We start from the raw sequence: 19,358 nt of genomic DNA on the forward strand, positions 1-19,358 counted from the left end.
TTACTAACAGAACATCAATTTCCATCCCACCATCAACCTCAGCCTGGACCAGTCCACACAAGAGATCCACTTCCTGGATACTACGGTGCTAATAAGCGATGGTCACATAAACACCGCCCTATGCTGGAAACCTACTGACCGCGATGCCTACCTACATGCCTCCAGCTTTCATCCAGACCACACCACACGATCCATTGTCTACAGCAAAGCTCTACGATACAAACCGCATTTGCTCCAACCCCTCAGACAGAGACAAACACCTACAAGATCTCTATCAAGCGTTCTTACAACTACAATACCCACCTGCTGAAGTGAAGAAACAGATTGACAGAGCCAGAAGAGTACCCAGAAGTCACCTACTACAGGACAGGCCCAACAAAGAAAATAACAGAACGCCACTAGCCATCACCTTCAGCCCCCAACTAAAACCTTTCCAATGCATCATCAGGGATCTACAACCTATCCTGAAGGACAACCCATCACTCTCACAGATCTTGGGAGACAGGCCAGTCCTTGCTTACAGACACCTCCCAACCTGCAGTAAATACTCACCAGCAACCACATACCACACAACAGAACCACTAACCCAGGAACCTATCCTTGCAACAAAGCCCGTTGCCAACTGTGTCCACATATCTATTCAGGGGACACCATCATAGGGCCTAATCACATCAGCCACCCTATCAGGGCTCGTTCACCCGCACATCTACCAATGTGATATATGCCATCATGTGCCAGCAATGCCCCTCTGCCATGTACATTGGCCAAACTGGACAGTCTCTACGTAAAAGAATAAATGGACACAAATCAGTCGTCAAGAATTATAACATTCAAAAACCAGTTAGAGAACACTTCAATCTCTTTGGTCACTCGATTACAGACCTAAAAGTGGCAATTCTTCAACAAAAAAACTTCAAAAACAAACTCCAACGAGAGACTGCTGAATTGGAATTAATTTGCAAACTGGATACAATTAACTTAGGCTTGAATAAAGACTGGGAGTGGATGGGCCATAACACAAAGTAAAACTATTTCCACATGTTTATTCCTCTCTCCTGCCTTCCACCCCCACACTGTTCCTCAGACATTCTTGTCAACTGCTGGAAATGGCCCACCTTGATTATCACTACAAAAGGCTTCCGCCCCCCCCCCCCCCCTCCTGCTGGCAATAGCTCACCTTACCTGATCACTCTGGTTACAGTGTGTATGGTAACACACATTGTTTCATGTTCTCTGTGTATATAAATCTCCCCACTGTATTTTCCACTGAATGCATCCGATGGAGTGAGCTGTAGCTCACGAAAGCTTAGGCTCAAATAAATTGGTTAGTCTCTAAGGTGCCACAAGTCCTCCTTTTCTTTTTGCGGATACAGACTAACAGGGCTGCTACTCTGAAACAGAACATAGGTTGTTTTATTAAACTTACGACAATAAGTCTTTGAAGACAGTGATAACTCTAGACAGAGTCTGTTTTCTTCTGGTTTTGGCTCTAGTCCACCCCCAAATAAGAGACCTACAAGAGGGCTTTGCATATAAATTAAGAAAATACAGGAATGGGCTATCCTCTGGTTGCTGAAATATTACTTCAGGGATTCTCAGACTTTTTCACCATGTGGTCGACATTATGTTAATAGATTGATTGGTGGACCAGATAACAGACCTGTGGTCTTTACCTCCCTTCCCAAAACTGTCCTGTGGCAACTACAACAGTTGCTTACATGGAAGACAGGAAAGCCTTTATTTGTTTTTAGATACCTCTACTACAATGTGTTTTGTCCTTACTGAAACAATGTAATCAGGACATTGACTTTAGCTCTTTAATTCATCTTCCCTGCTGATGCTTTCTTTTGTCTGTTCCTCCTCTCTCTTTTACATGGTGCCTTGCCACCTGATCCTCTCCTTCCCCTACTCTCATAATCATGGACATTCCCCTCCAGCTGGTGGCTAAAATTCCAGTCCAGCTTGTGGTTCTAGTTCCCATGGCTGGCTCCTATTTCCTCTTCTCCTCCTACACAGTTGTGGCTCTTAGTAGAGGCAGCTAGACTGGATGCTCCTCCTTGTTTCCAATGTCTGCTATACATAATCTGGATACCTCCAAAAACATTATTATGTGACCCAAAAACTCCCAGCAACCCACCAGCAAATGCTCCACAGGACAGTTTTGAATTGTTGCACCACATAAATAAATGGGAGCACAAAAACAAGACAGTTTGTACAAGATGCCCCAGTAAAAATAGCCAACATAAATTAAACATGCTGGAAACAACTATCCAAGATGAGGACCCTAGTGGTAAAGATTAGACTGTTTCTTCTGTAGCATTTGGCTCCTATGACAGCATTCAAAATGACTATTACCAGCAGCCTAGAACTTCTTCATCCATTGTGATACTTTCCAGAAAACTCACTCCATGGTTGACAGAAGGAGTGAAGCAATTTTAGGAGACATAAAAGATATAGAAATTCATACCACAATGCAAGCACATGATACTCCAGTGCCCTTACAGAAAAATAAGAAGGTGCTGGCCTACAGAGCAGATATTTTGGAAAACAAGCTAAAACTAAACTCAATCTCAAGCTCACTCAAAAACAAAACATTGTCAAACTTTAGAGCCTACAAATCCACTCAGGCCTACATCATATTCTGCCAATCGCTAAGACAGACAAGTCTGTTTACATTGACGGGAGATACTGCTGACTGCTTCTTATTTACAATGTCACCTGAAAGTAAGAACAGGCATTCGCATGGCACTTTTATAGCCGGCATTGCAAGGTATTTACATGCCAGATATGCCAAACATTCGTATGCCCTTCCGTGCCTCAGCCACCATTCCAGAGGACATGCTTCCATGCTGATGATGCTCGTTAAAAAAATAACGTGTCAATTAAATTTGTGACTGTACACCTTGGGGGAGAACTGTATGTCTCCAGCTCTGTTTTACCTGCAGTCTGTATATATTTCATGTTATAGCAGTCTTGGACGATGACCCAGCACATGTTCGTTTTAATAACACTTTCACAGCAGATTTGACAAAACGCAAAGAAGGTACTGATATGAGATTTCTAAAAATAGCTACAGCACTCGACCCAAGGTTTAAGAATCGGAAGCGCCGTCCAAAATCTGAGAGGGACGAGGTGTGGAGCATGCTTTTAGAAGTCTTAAAAGAGCAACACTGATGTGGAAACTACAGAACACAAACCACCAAAAAGGAAAATCAACCTTCTGCTGGTGGCATCTGACTCAGATGATGAAAATGAACATGTCCACACTGCTCTGGATCATCATCAAGCAGAACCCATCATCAGCATGGAATCATGACCTCTGGAATGGTGGTTGAAGCGTGAATGGAAATATGTATCTTTAGCGCATCTGACATGTAAATATCTTGCAATGCCAGCTACAACAGTGCCAATGCGAACACTTATTCTAACTTTCAGGTGAGACTGTGAACAAGAAGCAGACAGCATTATCTCCTGCAAATTGTAACCAACCTTGTTTGTCTGAGTGATTGGCTAACCAAGAAGTAGGACTGAGTGGACTTGTAGGCTCAAAAATTTTACACTGTTTTATTTTTGAATGCAGGTTTTTTTTACATAATTCTACATTTGTAAGTTCAACTTTCATGATAAAGAGATTGTACTACAGTACTTGTATGAGGTGAATTGAACAATAAAATGTTTTTGTTTTTTACTGTACAAATATTTGTAATCAAAAATAAATATAAAGTGAGCATTGTACACTTTGTATTCTGTGCTGTAATTGAAATGAATATATTTTGAAATGTAGTAAACATCCAAATTTTTTAAAAATAAATGGTATTCTATTGTTGTTTAACAGTGTGATTAATTAATTTTTTAATCGCACGATTAATCGCTATTAATTTTTTTAATCCCATGACAGCCCTAATAAACATTGGTGTGGAATTTTAATAAATAGCCTGAGTATTTGTATATATGATTTCAGATATTTTTAATTCAAACAGGTAGATGAACTTTATGCTTTCTAGTTACAGAATTAAATTTATATGTAGAACTCTGTTTTGGCTTTTCCATCTAAACTGAAAAAGCATAGGTCTGATGTTTGTTGTAGTGTTTGATTGGGACTTTTTTCTGAATGATGCTCTAAAAAGGATTGTTTGATTCTGAACTGAGAGAGACTGGGGTTTAATTTTTCTATTATTACCGAGTGTTTAGTACAGAGGCGTTGTACTTTGGCCTGAGGAATAATGAGGCTGTTCGTGGTTCATATCCCAGACTTCATTGTGCTATACTGTCAGTGTTCAGTTGGACCAGCCTCCGCTGTCTCTGGAGCATGACTGGAGATTCCACTCTTGGTGATTTATGAATAATTATGGATACAGCTCTAAGGGGGAAATTTTATGAATGCTGTATATGTTTAATCGGTCTCAAATGCTAATTTCAGGAATTACTTTTTGTTACTGTTTGTACCTAAACATTTCTTGATTTATTTTAATTTACATGATGAATATTTCTACATTATTTCTCCCACCTATATTTCACTGTATACTTGCTATTAACTTAGCTTTAGATGAGAGTCTTTTGAATATTAATATATTAAAGACTGAAGTAAAAGCTGATTATATAATCTTCCCAAAGACATATTTTTTGTTTGTTTTTTACTAAAACCCTACTGATTTCCCTAAACAATTTTCTAGCTAATGCTACATTTTTTTTGTCATGGAAAAAGTATCGTTTTTCATGAAGAACCATGGCAACTTTCACAGGGCAACATCAAATTTCATGAACATTCATGTTAACAGCCAGTATCAATTAAACAATACTTCATCATGAGCTGAAATATTTCAGTACGTACCAGAATGAAGAAGCAAAGAATTTCCACTTACTTTTTAACTTGTTGGAACTTTGAAAATATTCAAGAATCAAAGGGAGAACTTATATAACTTACTGAAAAAATCAGAATAAATTTCAATAAAAAAATTAAACAAAAGATACAGGAACATCTGCTCTATGAAATTTTTTGTTCAGCTGAGTTCAGCCTGCCACAATATTCTGTGTACCTCATGCAATACGAGACTTAAAGTTGGCATAGATATTATTTACTCTCATTTTCAGTTCCTTTGCCAGAGTAGTGTAAAGTGGCCCTGTTATAAATGAGAATCCAGCCCAAATTCTCTGGTCTTATGCTCCTGTGTTTAAAATCCTGCAGTGCAACATAGTGTGAAAAGGTTATTTCAGCACTTGCATTGTGGACTGGCACACACAGATGACTGCAACACTTGTCAAATCAGAAAAATTATCAAAGTTCTTATACTTTGCCAATCTCAGTCTGATGAATCATGGCCTAAATAAGAGATTTTCACAGGAGGTGGGGAGAGGGGGGAGGAACTGCTGGACAGCTAGAATTTTATGTTTTTGAAGCAAGTGGTAAATTCTATGATTTCCATAAAATTGAAACCACAGTTAAGGAAGTTTTAATTACAATGATATTTGAATATCATATATATTTTTCAATGAAAATTAAGAGTTACACATAGACACTTTGAAACTTCAAAATGTGTTCCAATTTTTATATGCTTCTGAAAGGCCACTTAAAAGTTTCTAAATGTGCAATTTCATTGCAGTATTATTGAGTTAGAGACAATATTATTGTCAAAGCATTCCTACAATCTGACTGCTAGTTCTCTCTGGAGGAACTAAAAGAAAAACCAAAAACATTTTTGATAGGTGACCAACTGTGATTTTACCTTTCTAATTTATTTTTTGCCAAAAGCCAAAGAAAAGCAATAGTTTTGCACTGATAATCAAATATTACATTTGAGATTGCTTTCTAATATATAGCAAAAATGTATGGAAAATACAAAGCAGCTATGGTATTCACAACATTACCAGTTCTCAACTGGTCTAAAAAAGGCAGTAAGTAGCATGCATTTGTTGAACAAAGAACATTTTCGTACTCTAAAGCTACAGATAAGACGTCTTTAAAAAACTAGTTACTTTTATTTTTGTTTCCCTTGCAGTTTCTGGAAAGTAGCATTTGCAGACAGATGGCACTAAGAACAAGGAAAGGGTAAATAGAGAACTAGATGACATTTAAATTATAAGGGGAGCACCATTCCCTAACCTTTCTTATGGCTTACATGGGTGTCCTTTTTCCTGAGATGGCTAAACAGCAAATCAGGGTAGCAGACCTCCTATCTCTCTCAAACTCACCTGTCATGTGATCTTTGCTTCAGCGTGAACTATGCTGCTAGCAGTGCAGACACTACCTGCTGGTGGAACCAGTTCCACACAAGAGGCCAACTCGCCAGACTTCCTACTGCATTCCTGATATAATCCATTTAATCTTCCCTGTGGCACAGCTCAATTTCTGCTCCAGGTAATTCCCCATATGGATCCTTGCACATCCTTTTTGTGTTCCCTTTAGACATCTGACATTAAAAAATGCACTTCTGTTGCTCTTCTCTGCCTGTCTCCCTTTTTCACCAGTAGAGACATGATGTTGCTTTCACTATAGAACGGAAAGCAAAAAATAGGCTAAGACACTAGAAAGCAGGAGCAGCTGCCACCCTAATGACAAGGGCTTGATGAAAAGTCTTCTACTGGAGAAGTCTTACTTTAACAGGTAGAGATGATTACAAAGCACACCTGTTATCAGCAAGAACAGGACTGGACTACAATAGCTCTGTTTCTATGCAGCTAGGAACTTGTTATAAAATGGACAGACAGCAGCCATCTGGAGAGAGGGGGCTATTGACAGGAGTCCTTCAAGAAAATTCAGTAAATAGAATCAGCTACAATATTATTTAGACATTATTAGAAGGTGAAGATGGAAACAGGTCCATTTTAAGAACGTTGGACATGATTCTCACTGCAAGGCCACTTTACACAGCTCTAGTTGTGTGAAGGGCCTTAAAGTGTGCTTAAGTATATTTTACTTCCACTTGAAGACCCCTTTACACTGCTCTGGCAATGTAAAGTGGTCTTCATGTATAAGAGAATCAGGCCCATTTCATTCACATATAGCAGCCAAGTGTGGAAGGATAATGGTAGCAACATGTTCTTTGAGAGATGGACTGTGACAGTAAATGCCTTTGAGAATCATAGGGTTAGAAGGGACCACGAGTCTAACCCCCTGCCAAGATGAAAGGCTGTTTATAATGTCTTTGTACCACTGAAAAAGGTTCAGCAATAGCAATTCTCAAATGAGAGAACATTTCCTTCTATTTTCAATGGCATAAGAATCATACTGAAGTTAACAAATGTTTGAAGATATCTGCCTTATTGATGTAAGATGCCTGCTTGTCTATCAGCGCTAATTTAAATTTCCAAGGCCCCAAGGCTGCCTAACTTTACTCACACTTAGTACTTTACTCCACAAATATTCCCACTGATTTTAGTAAGGATGACAGAATAAGAACCTAAATAAATACATGCCCTGTTTAAATTGTAATCTGTTCAAGAGGACATTACAGTTAACTAAGAGGAAAGTGCCATGCACATTTGAGGCACTGAAAAAAAAAAAAAAAAAAGAATTTCACTCCTTAGTAGAAGATATATTAGTGGACAACCTTCAACTTAAACCTTTAGCATTTATAAATACAAAAGTAGTTTTCTAATAATTTAACTAGCTTTATTTATATTCCTTATAAAATGTATCAGTGTTGTTTTGGGGAGAACACTAATCTCCTTTTATAGTGATTTTTTAATATTAAAAGTTGCAGAATATTATTAAAAAGCAAATAGAAGGCCAGCTTTTTGCAACAGCAAAGCATTCATCTTTCCTTCATTCTTTGCAGATGTTCCTGGATCAAGTTGCAAGATTGCATCCAATGGATTTAGCAAGATGACAATTTCAACATGTACAGAACTATCACTCTGGAGTGACAGTCCTTGCAAAAGGTATGGGGCCGGGGGCGGGTGGGGGGGCGTGGAGGAGGTTCTTAACACAGATGAGAGCAATTTCTGAATATGCAAGCATTATAACTTATCAGGCTACCAAAAAGTTTAAAGGTAATTAGGATATCCAGAAAGGAAAGGAATTCATGGTTTTCCTCTTTTCACAATACATTACCACTGCGTATCCCAAACATCTCCTCTCAAAGATGGAATACATTTGGCAATAAACGCTGCATAATGTACCTAAGAGAAAGATAGGTTCACAGAAGACCTATATTACTAACATCTGAATTGAGTGGAAATGAAGTTTTGCCTTGTATTTTCTAATGTATTTCTCTCATCAAGTCCCTTACCCTCCCAACTCCTTGGTAATATCTGAGAGCCTGGTCACTGACACACACCTTTAGACTTGTGGGGAGTTGCACCAAGTTGAGTGGGACTGCTCCCGAGTATAAAGCTACACAAATCTATAAGTGTTTGAAGGATTGGGATCTAAGACAACATTATGTTGATGTTCCATGACCCTGTGGTAGTCTTGAGCAATATAAAACTGCTTAGACAGTGTTGCCAATTACATCCAGAAGATTCACATATGCTACCTAACAACTAAGCAATCACAAGGTTCATGTTATTTGAAACAAATTAATTAAGTTAATCTTCTTTTATACGTACGAACAAAAAGTTTTGTAGAGAATACTCATTGTCTCTAACTACATACATTTGTTAGTCTCTAAGGTGCCACAAGTACTTCTGTTCTCATTGTCTCTAAGGTCCAGAATTTGAAAGGACTTCATCATAAACAGCATCTTTCAGACAATGGAAATGGGACAGCTCAGAAGAATGGTAATGGGATACAAACTTTCTTTTCTAAATCAGAAGCTCAAATCCAGGTTAGTATTGATTCACTTATTACTGACAGTTTTCAACTGGAGTTATACAAGTGCAGAAAAGAGCCACTGACTTGCTGCACATTTATTTAGAAAAATGCTTTAAAACTTATTTTTATAAGCTATGCTTCAGGCAACTAAACAAAGGGAATAAGAAATCTATGACTGAGATCCCTTATCACTGTGGTAAAATAACATGCCTAATATTCATGCAGACTTAACTGTGAAACTGAAGGACCATGTCTCAGTATTAGGTGGGCTAATAGTACTCATATAGTAGCTGCAGTCCGAGCAGCTAAGAACTGGATGAGCCTGCCATGCTGAGAACTCACTTTGGTTTGGCATGGACAATTAACATAACTTTTTAAAAACAACTAGTGTGTGCTTAAACAAGGGAAAGCCAGACAATTAAATCCCAATGATGAAACCTAATGAACTTGAATTGTGTTGTTCGAATGATGACACCCGGAGGACCAACTGACACTCCCTTACAAAATTTTACAGCGGTCATACCGCTCAACTGATGGGCACTGGAAAATTTTAGGGAAACTTTAGAAAATTTCCAACATTTGAAATGCACCTTAGCTACCGGATTCCATGCCCTTAATTAGTGGGGACTTTGCTTGTTGGGTCATGGCATCGCCAGCCGGCTTTATGGTGGCATCTCGCCCCCAGCCCGGTCAGGACCTCCTGCCACAGACTACCGAGGCTTTGGCAGGGGAGGTTGGCGGGGACGGGGGGAGGAGAAGAGAAAGAAGGATCGTTTCCAGACAGCCATCTTTTCAAGACCACTTTAAAAGGTGGCTTCTGCTCCCCCATCCTCCACGGGCCAGGTCCCGCTCAGCGCCCCCCCCAACAGCGGAGACGGGCTGCCCCATCCCTTTAACCGGGACAAAGGGGAGCGGGCGCGCGAGTCCCTCCCACCAGCTCAGCACACTCCGGATACCCCCCCCCCCCCGGGCTGCCCCACTCCCTGCCCCTCTGCCTGCGAGCGCGGCCCCCTCCTCGGCGGGCCGGCACCGCCCACAGGCCCCCTCCCCCTGACCCGCCCCTGACCCTTCCCCTTTGACCTCCCCAGCCTCCCCCCCCCGGGCCCCCCCGCCGCTCACCCTGGCACGAGCTCTGGGTCCCTCCTCCTTTGCCTCCGCCATGTTGGGCCCCCGCAGCCCTCACACCCCGGGGGGGGGGTCTCTGCCGCTCGCCCCCCTGGAGGAGGAGGTGACACGGGGCGGTGGGGGTCGGCCCCGAGCCCTGCTGCGGGGGAGGGGGCTCCGACCGGGCTCCCCGGGAAGGGGGGGGTCTAGGCCGCTCCCTCGGGGGGGCGGAAGGGGGGGGGAGGCTGGTCGGACCCTCCAAGCCGCCAACCTCTTAAAGCTGCAACGACAAGCCCCAGCACGGGGGGGTGTGGCCGAGTGCGCATGCGCAAGGCGCATGCGCTGAGGCTCAGCTTCCCCCGCCCCCCCTCCCCGCGCATGCGCGCTTGCCCCCCCCTTGCTCCTTCAGGTCCAGGTTGGCTCCCTCTTAAAGGGCCCCGCGCCCATGTCTAGGCTGAGCTGGGGGGGGGCGGGGACCAGAGCCTGCAGCCTCAGTGGAGACCCAGGGGCTCTGTGCTCTGAAGGGAGGGGGAGGGGTTTGTTAGGGGTTGCACTACACCAGGCAGCACTTGTCGCCTCGTGCCAAGGCGTCCCCTGCAGCCTCAGCACAGTGCCCCAGTGGCCTCCCCCATGCTCCCGTACCCCACCCTCGCGCCCCACGCCCGGGTGCCCCACTACCCCCCTCGCCCTCTGGCACGCCCGCCGCCCATTTCGCACTCCCCACCTCACGCCGCAGCACCCGGGCAACCTTGCCACAGCGCCCCCTCGCCCTATGACGCTCACACTTCACACTCCGGCACCCGCACCGTAGGCCTCACATCGCGGCAGCTAGGCCACGATACCAGAGCCCCTGCCTCCATCACGTACCACAACATCCCCACCTCATGCCATGGTGCCCTCCCCTCTAGCACCTGGGACCAATTGGCCTCAGTGAAGACTGGCTGCAGGTCCCCACCCTCTGTGGGATTGCCAGATGCGATAAGGCAACTTTGTCCCAGTGACCAAGCTGTTCACAAGCCCCCATCAAAGCCATGCTTGAAGTGACCTCGTGGTGTCATGACATTACTCTTGGAGGCAGTATGTATTTGTTTATTTAAAGGAAGCCGGCAAGTTAAAAATAATATAGTCTTTCAAACAAATTTCCTCCCCTATGTTGCTCATGACATCTGAGTTAATTAGCACTGAAAGGATGTTGTTTATCTTTCATCTCTGAGATAATCTATTTTTGTTATTAATATTTATACTATGACAGAGCCCCAAGGTGCATCTCTCCCATCCTGGGATCAGCACCCCATTGTTTTAGAGACAAAAATAGACAGAGTCCCTACCCTGATGAGCTATTTATTGTTTGCCCTTCACTTGGACTGGCCAGTGAAACTAGATTAGTCAGTTTTGCTTTTGTTTATAGTGTCCAGGCTATGTCATTCACTAATAATAATATCATAGTAAGTTTCTAGTTAATTTCACTTTTTGTCAGTGCAATACCTGGATTGCAAATATGTGGAGGATAATTTATTTGTTTTCATTGGAGCTTTCCCAATTTTGCAGAAAGATTTCTGTTGGTCATAGGTTCAGCAAAGATCTGTTTCTACAGAAACTAATCCCCCAATCCTGCAAAGATTTGCACATGTTTAACTTTACGCACATAAGAGGTCTCATTTTTAAGTACAGGTTTCAGAGTAACAGCCGTGTTAGTCTGTCTTTGCAAAAAGAAAAGGAGTACTTGTGGCACCTTAGAGACTCATGCTCAAATAAATTGGTTAGTCTCTAAGGTGCCACAAGTACTCCTTTTATTTTTAAGTACATGAATAGTCCCACTGATTTTAAGTTAAACTTTAGCTTGTATGTAAATCTTTGCAGGATCTAAATCTTTGCAGGGTTTAAATCTTTAAAGCTTTGTAATGATGTTCATCACCTTGATACCTCCCACCAGTAACAGGGCATATGCCTTTCAAAAATACATGAAGACTGTAAATCCTTCATGCTAGAGACTGTCATCAGCTTTTACCTCGTATAGTGTCAAACATATTGTCAGCACCCAAGGATAATAAATATGAACAACATAATCCCAGTTGTTTACTAGTTAAATAATCTAATTGTTAATTAATTTTTTTTACTAAATAGAGTATTCATTTCCTATCCTAATCTGATGTGCACTGTTGTTGAACAGCTGTTAAACAATAGCCATATTCTTTGCCATAGATAGCTGCATTTCAGTGATGGTTGAAATGATCCCTGCATAAACTGTATCCTAATAAATTATTAATAAATTATTAATTATACTTTACTTTTCATCCTTAAATGAATTAACTATTTAATAGTTTATATATCAGTTCGTTACAGCTTAAAGTACTTTGGAATCCTTCACAATGAAAAGTGCTATATAATATAAACAATAAATTTGTTGTGAGACTTAATTAATATTTATAAAGTTCTCTTAATATTCTTGGATGGATGGAAGTGCAAAGTATAAATATTTATTAGTGGCCCAAAACAATGGAGTAACAATATTGTCAAATCCTAGAATACGATGAAGTTGTCTTAAAAATTATTATTTAAAAAAAAAGTGAAGTTCTTTTTCTTTGACTTTTGGTTGCTGAGCCTGTAAGTTGCGTAGGGATCACATCTTCAAACTTTGCTCCACAATCATTAGGGCTAGAGCTTGAAATGAAAGCTGAGATTTTTATGTAATCACATGACTCGAGGAGCTGGGGCTTTAAGAAATATCCCCAGACGCTCAATGAAATCACAAGTGTTTGCAAAACTGATGTTGCGCACTGTCGTGTCTGGAACAATGCTGTAGAGTACTGTGACACTTTTTATGAGTTGTTCAGCGCACAACGACAGGAACAATAAGCTTTTTCTTCTTATGTTTTTCTCATCAAAGAAGTAAACTGAGGAGCTGAGGAAATGTCAGCATAAGCCCCCAGATCTGACACTATACTGAAAATGCACACAAAACACTGAGTAATATTTTTTGTTAGCAATAGGCCCTGTCATTCAAATTGAATGTTACAAGACAATGTGCTGTTAACAAGTGTGCCGGATAAAGGATTTTCTTGTATTGGTACGGTGTTACTGATAGTGAGGTTTATTATTTTGTGGAATAATCTCCCACTGGAAGTGGGGAAAATCGTGTCACTTGAGACATTTAAAACTAGATCAGGCAGAGCCTTGGAGCATAGATTCTAAAGTACAGTCTTGCATTAGCCCCTCTTAAGAATGGAGTAGGCAAACTGATGGGACAAATTTTCAAAGTTGCCACAACTTGGCTTAATCTTGCACCTAACATTAACCATGTTTGTATTAAAATTTGTATATGAGATTGTGTATAACTCTGTTCTTCCAAAAATACTGCACGACACGCTGCTCAGCTATAGTAAAACTCTAGCTTTACTTACACAAAGATTTGCACTGGGTTAATTAACCCAGTGCCAACCCACATGTGGACACTCTTATTTTGGTTTAAGAATGACTTAGATTCATGTAGCTTAGACTTGTTCCTAATTGATTTAAGATAAACTGAAATAAGCTGTTTCAACTGACATAAGGGTTTCCACACAGCCTTGGGCACTGGTTTAATTAAATCCATTTAAAATCACATCTTAAGTTAACCGTGTGCAGCAGCATATAGGTAAGATTGTTACCAGTGGAGTAGAGTGAAAGTCCTAAATTACATCAGTACATTTCTGTGGTCTTTCAATTTTCTTATAATGAAGCGTCACTCCATTAATAGTAATTTTTCACTTCAGTGTGCTCAGATGCCACTCTGCTAAGTCCCCTGGCGTACAGCATTTCCCACATACCAGATAGATGCATTCCAAAGAGACTACCACCTGCCCACTCCCCTGCTCTAGGGGCCTGATCAGCAAACAGGAATCTATGCGTATGTCCATATTGCATTGTAAGCCCAGGTCTATAAGACCTGTGCTTGTAGAGTGTGTTTCCAAGCCCACACGTGAACCATAGGTGCTGGAACTAGGGGTGCTGACTTTAAGTGGTTTCGATTATATACAGGGTTTACAGTTTGGTTCATTGGCTCTCAGCACCCCCACTATAAAAATTGTTCCAGCACCACTGACCTGAGCATCCACACTCCATTGTAAACCTGGGTTTACAATTGCTGAATATGAGTCTCATAGCCATGGTAACGCATCCATACTGAAGTAGGCTGACCTTGTGACTCAGGTCTGTGGCTTGAGCTGTATCCACACTGCAAAATGACAGGGCTTGGACTTGAGTCACAGAGAGATTCAAGCTCTGTCCCAACACAATAGGAGGATCCTAGAACCCGGGTCCTATATGCTTGCTGACCCGAGTTAGACTGATTTTGTGTGTGAATGGAACGGGGGCTTAGGCTCAAATCTGAATCAGAGCCTGGACTTAGTGTGCTATGTAGACATACCCTGTGGAAGTTAAATAGGATTTGGATCAGGCCTAGGTGATAGAGGAGGGTTAAGAGAAGTAGACAATATCCCATGGCAAAAGGCTAATATGGCATCCACTGACTCCCACTCTTGGTGCATCTGTTTTTAGGCTGGAATGAAAAGGAACTGGATTACTCTTGCCACAGCTGCTTCCCACTGGTAGCAACAACACACAAAACTGATAATGCCCCCTGAAAATGCAAGGGGTGAAGAAAGCCCTTGCCACTGTTCCTGGGCTGAGGAAGTGGGAGCAATAACCAGGTAGGCTCTCTCCTGTTATAGCGAAACTCTACTTAACTATGACTTTTCTGTGTGAAAATAAACACTCCACTTCAGGACTTAGATTACGTGGTGATGGACACTATAGAGAAAAAAAACATAGACAGACAGGTAGATTAGACAGGTAGACAGATGTGAGGGCTCAGTTGTATACTGATTTATAATTGGTTTTAATTTACAGAAAAAAAACCCCAAACCATAGCCTATGGCACACCTCTGTTTAAGAGCATTTGTCTTTAAATTATTGACATTTCTAAAAAAAGTGATTGTGAAATTCCAATCATGTGCAGGCTGCAGTTCAATGAATTGAATGCATGATCATTCCACATACCCGCAGACATGAATAGCTGAGTGTGGATCATCCAAATAAACCCCTCGGCATTGCACATTCTTATCTATGCACTCCTTCCTCTATTTTAACTCAATTCGATTCAAAGAATTGCAGCTGCAAATACTTGGACCATTTAAAAGTGTTAAATTGTCCTGATCCAATACAAATAAATAACAATAATAATGTTTTCTTCCAAATTTAGAAGCAGATTCTGTGAGCATCTTCGCTTTATTTTGTGGGATTACCTGGAAGAATCATGGCTAGCATGGCTCTGGAGCACACTGTGTACACATTGGGAGCTCAGTTTTGAAACGTTGAGACCTTAATAGGACAATATATGAACAGCTGCGATTTCAAAAAATGGAAGTTTGGAGTTAACAGAACTGTACAACTCTATAGAATAAAACATTTACTGCTGTATTAGCAAACAAGCAGGTCAATTTTCGAGGGATGAGAAATAGGTCTGGGAGAAAAATTTTGGTCAAATAGTCTATACACTGAAAAATGCAGCTTTGGGGCCAATTAAACGATGAATGAATTTGGTGAATAGTTTTGGTTGAATAAAAAATTGAATTTTTTTTAAAAGTCTAAATAGTTTGTTTTGACATTTTCACAAGGAAACGTTTTCACTTTTTGTCTGAAACAATGTTTCCTTTCTAAATTTAGCTATATTTTTAAATTAAAAAAAAACAACAACATTCAAAGTGTAAAAAAAACCTTGAAATGTAAGCAATAAAACAAAAAACTTCATTTCAGGTCGAAACACTTTTTTTTTTCTTCCAGAGTTTTGGTTCAGCCACCAAACCCAAAACTCAATTATTCACTCAGTTCCAGTGAGAAATCTGTGGCTGAGAGAGCTCCTTTCCCCCAAGCTTATATAATACAGAGACACTCCGATATGATGGTGATGAGCCTGATACACAAACCTAGACAAATTACATTAGACAGAAAAGTTGCTCAGCAAAGACCTTCCTTTAGTGACCTCCTGTTGGAGTGATCTGGAAAGGATGTTTGAGTTCGGTCTCTTAGGTTCAGTGTTAATAGGGAGGGTTCAGCTCCATTTTGCTTATTTATATCAAACCCATTTTTTTCCCTATAGTTTTTAATAGCAAAAATAGTGACTTTGATTTTCCCTTTTATGGAAACCTCGAAGTGTGAGAGAATCCCCTTTAAAGAGATACCTCCTCAGCTGTACTCACTGTTGCTTGTCCTCGCACTGCAGTGCTCTTTACATTCCTGACATCTGCCCCAGAAAGTTCGGAAACACCTGGACTAGCATTCTCATCAGCACGCGCTGGATCCACCTCTGCATTCGTGGATGACTGGGAAATGCAATATAGACATGTTACATTGGAGTCTTGCCTGCAATACAAATCACTCCTAAACCATTTTTGCCATGTGGCTTGTCACGCTGAACATACACCCTTACCACACAAAAATGCTTTCTATTGGATCTCAGACTTCTACTCCCTGCTGCCAGCCCTGCAGTTGCTCGTATTCTCAGTCTGGGGACAGCTTTCTTCTTCAGAGAGTTTCTTTTGTATCCACAGCGTCATGCCATGTCCGCCATCGTTGAGAAATCACATTCATCAAAGGGATCTTCACAGAGCATGCTATTTTTACTTGGCTTCCAGCTCATTTCCCTTCTGCGAACCTCAGTCCATGCTGCTCTCATTTTCCCCTTGGAAGGGAAGTGGTAAAGGAATTTGCCACTACTCTGCCCATTAGTACAAAAGGAAAACACACAATACACCATCCTGACCGGGTATTTGGTTTGCTTTCCGAACCAACTCACAGGACAGCTCAGCTGTGCAATCTCTTTCCTTCTCCTCAAGCCTGCCACCCTGCGCAAGGCCTTCTTTTTATTCACAGCACTGCATTTCCCCTACCTTTACTCCTCCCACTACCAGCCAGCAGCCACTCGATCCATTCATGCCATAGTGTCCAATTGTTTCAATAACCACCATCACTCCACAGACCAGCAGGGAACTCTTGGGGTAGGAAATGTGGGGGTTAGCCTGGGACTGTTTTGTCTCCTTTCAGGCAACACGATGGGTTGTGGGATTGGCATTCCTGGCTCCCCCTCTCCTTCCAGCATAGCAGCAGGTGGAGGGAGTGGGTGAATGTTAGGGAAAAATCTGTAACTATTATTGGGGATGCAAATGAACCTGGAGGAGAGGGTTGGGAGCGTGGGGAGGAGCTAAGGTTTGCTCTGCCAGTGAGAGGGAGGTGAAGGAAGTACCAGGTCTACATTAGAAAAGATGTGCTGGTATAGCTATACCAACCTGGCTATACAGGCAAACCCGCCTAGTGTACACACAGTTTGTACACAGAGTGCTTTTGCCAGTCTAGCTTATACTAGTTCAGCAAGCGAAATAAGATATGCCAGCCAAAGCACTTCTATGCCAGTATAACTTTGTCTGCACTAGGACTTTAGCTGGTATCGAAATGGCACCAAAATACTATATCCCTAACTGATATTACTATTTCAGAGGAGCAGCCGTGTTAGTCTGTATTCGCAAAAAAGAACAGGAGGACTTGTGGCACCTTAGAGACTAACCCATTTATTTGAGCATGAGCTTTCGTGAGCTACAGCTCACTTCATCGGATGCATATTACTATATCGCTAACGTTTCTAGTGAAGACCTGACCTAAGAGGATTGCTGGGGAGGCACACCTGGCAGGGGAAAGCACCTATTCACAGTCATTTCACCCTTCAAGCACAGGCGGGGATGGCACCAGCAAGGGACTGTGGGGTCTCAGGACCGGATCATTGAGAGGAGGGGACAGCAATGTGCAGAGGCTGGGCCTTCCTGACTGTGGTAGGATGTGGGGAGAGGACAGTGTTCACAGGCTCTGAGGAGGATGGCAGCAGGGAAAGGGGAACTAAGACTGAATCAGGGCTGTCCCCCTAGGCAGAAGCTCGTGGGATCTAGCAGCTGAAGTTTAGACTGTCTATGGATCTTGTAGCCTTTGCTCCTGTCTAGCTCCACCAGAGTAGCTGCAGTGGCCGCTCTAGTGTAGACAAGGTGCTGGCAGTCTCTAGATTTGCTCTGAGATAGTAGTTTTAGATTACACGGTGCTTAAAATGCTGGTGGCCTCCTGGAGCCCTGCATCCCACAGGTGGGGCTGCATCACTGTTAGCAATGGAGAGCAATAGTTCAGAAAAAAACCTAGTGTAGACACAACCTTTGTACCATGGCAGCCCAGGAGAGAAAGCAGGAAATTAAATGCAGGGAGCAGCCTAGGTTTGTTTTTGTTTTACACAGTTACCATTGTTTTGTCTCAGAACCCTCCCAGCACAGGGCACCATTGGTGGGGAGAAGGAAGCTGGCAGACTGCGGGGACAGCAGGAGTTCAGATTACAGTATGGTGATTTGCATTTCCATGGCACTAGTGATGTCACGGGCCTACACTAATCAAGGTCTCCTGAGGCGCTGAAGACAAAGGGGAACGACAACAAGCATGGAAACAAAGTAGACTCAAAGGACAGAAGCCAAGCTTAAAAAAGAAATGCATTCAGCAAGCGCTTAGTCATATACTCACGAACACAGGAGTGATGGCAGGGTCATAATTTTTTTCTTTGCAGTTCACCTTTAAACTCCCCACTCGCACGCCTCCCAGATTTGCAGGGCTGGATTTGTCACTGAATAACATCCCCTTCCCCCAACCTTCCCCTGATTAGCAAACAAAAAAAGGCAGCTGCTTCAGTCTCCCTGCTAGAGAGATGCCCGGGAAGTGTCTGATGGGAGGTGGATTGAAAGAAGGAAGCAGAACTCAAAAGGAAATATTCTAGCTTTCCCTCCACAAACAGATGCCCTTCTGCATTTTTGTCAATAAGGTCTTGCGACAGGGACTTTCTGCGGGCATGCCGGCCCAGGATGGGCTATTCACTTCTAGATCTGTGATGGATTTGATTTGCTTGTGCCACATTACCCCAAAACACTACAGGAACGAGAGAGTGGATTTATGTGAATAACTAGGGAAGAAAAGCAACCATATTTTCATCAATCATCCTGTAATATTTTTTTTGCTGTGGGAATGATCAGGTGTCTATCATCAGATGAATTATTCTATGGATGGACCCGACAACCGGAATTTGGCCCAGAATTTAAAATCAGTATAAGCATGCATTTATAAAACCTAAAACCTGTGGAATACTTCCACCGTTTTTTTTTTTATTCCAAAGAAAACAGCTGTTTTTTTAAAATATGCCAACATTCAGTGTTTGCAACACAAACATGGCAGTGCTAAGATCCTGAAAGTGAAACTGACTGTAAGTACAAATTAGGGAAATTGATTTCAATGATTTTCATTGTCCAGCCAGAGAAAAATGCAAAAACTAAACAAGGAGAATATAAACAGTGAGAAGTACACTGGGTTTTTAAAAAATCACACTGTCAGTAACTTTAAAAAATGAACTTGTTTGTTTACATAATAAAAATTTTAGTTGACAGTGGCCAAA

The 19,358-nt window shown here is 41.8% G+C and overlaps 1 protein-coding gene across 6 annotated transcripts in view; it reads right to left on the reverse strand.

The window, feature by feature from the left end:
- The window catches only part of LOC125624886 (zinc finger MYM-type protein 4), a 63,893-nt gene extending 45,359 nt beyond the window's left edge, over positions 1–18,534 (reverse strand). For 2 of the 6 annotated variants that reach the window (XM_075121355.1, XM_075121354.1), the window contains exons 1-2: positions 18,440–18,534; positions 16,093–16,215 (exon numbers count right to left, since the gene is read on the reverse strand). Coding sequence is in view for 1 of the 6 variants with exons in the window: in XM_048826221.2 (XP_048682178.1) it covers positions 9,872–9,913 (42 nt within the window). In the remaining 5 variants the exon portion in view is untranslated. Of the gene's footprint in view, positions 1–1,182; positions 1,203–9,871; positions 10,162–16,092; positions 16,216–16,322; positions 16,418–18,439 lie in introns of those variants that run through there. The other 4 variants (XM_075121356.1, XM_048826221.2, XM_048826222.2 and 1 more) reach the window with 4 other exon arrangements.
- Positions 18,535–19,358: the final 824 nt, after the last annotated feature.

The sequence above is a fragment of the Caretta caretta genome, chromosome 19, assembly GCF_965140235.1.
Source record: "Caretta caretta isolate rCarCar2 chromosome 19, rCarCar1.hap1, whole genome shotgun sequence".
Classification (NCBI taxonomy): Eukaryota; Metazoa; Chordata; order Testudines; family Cheloniidae; genus Caretta; species Caretta caretta.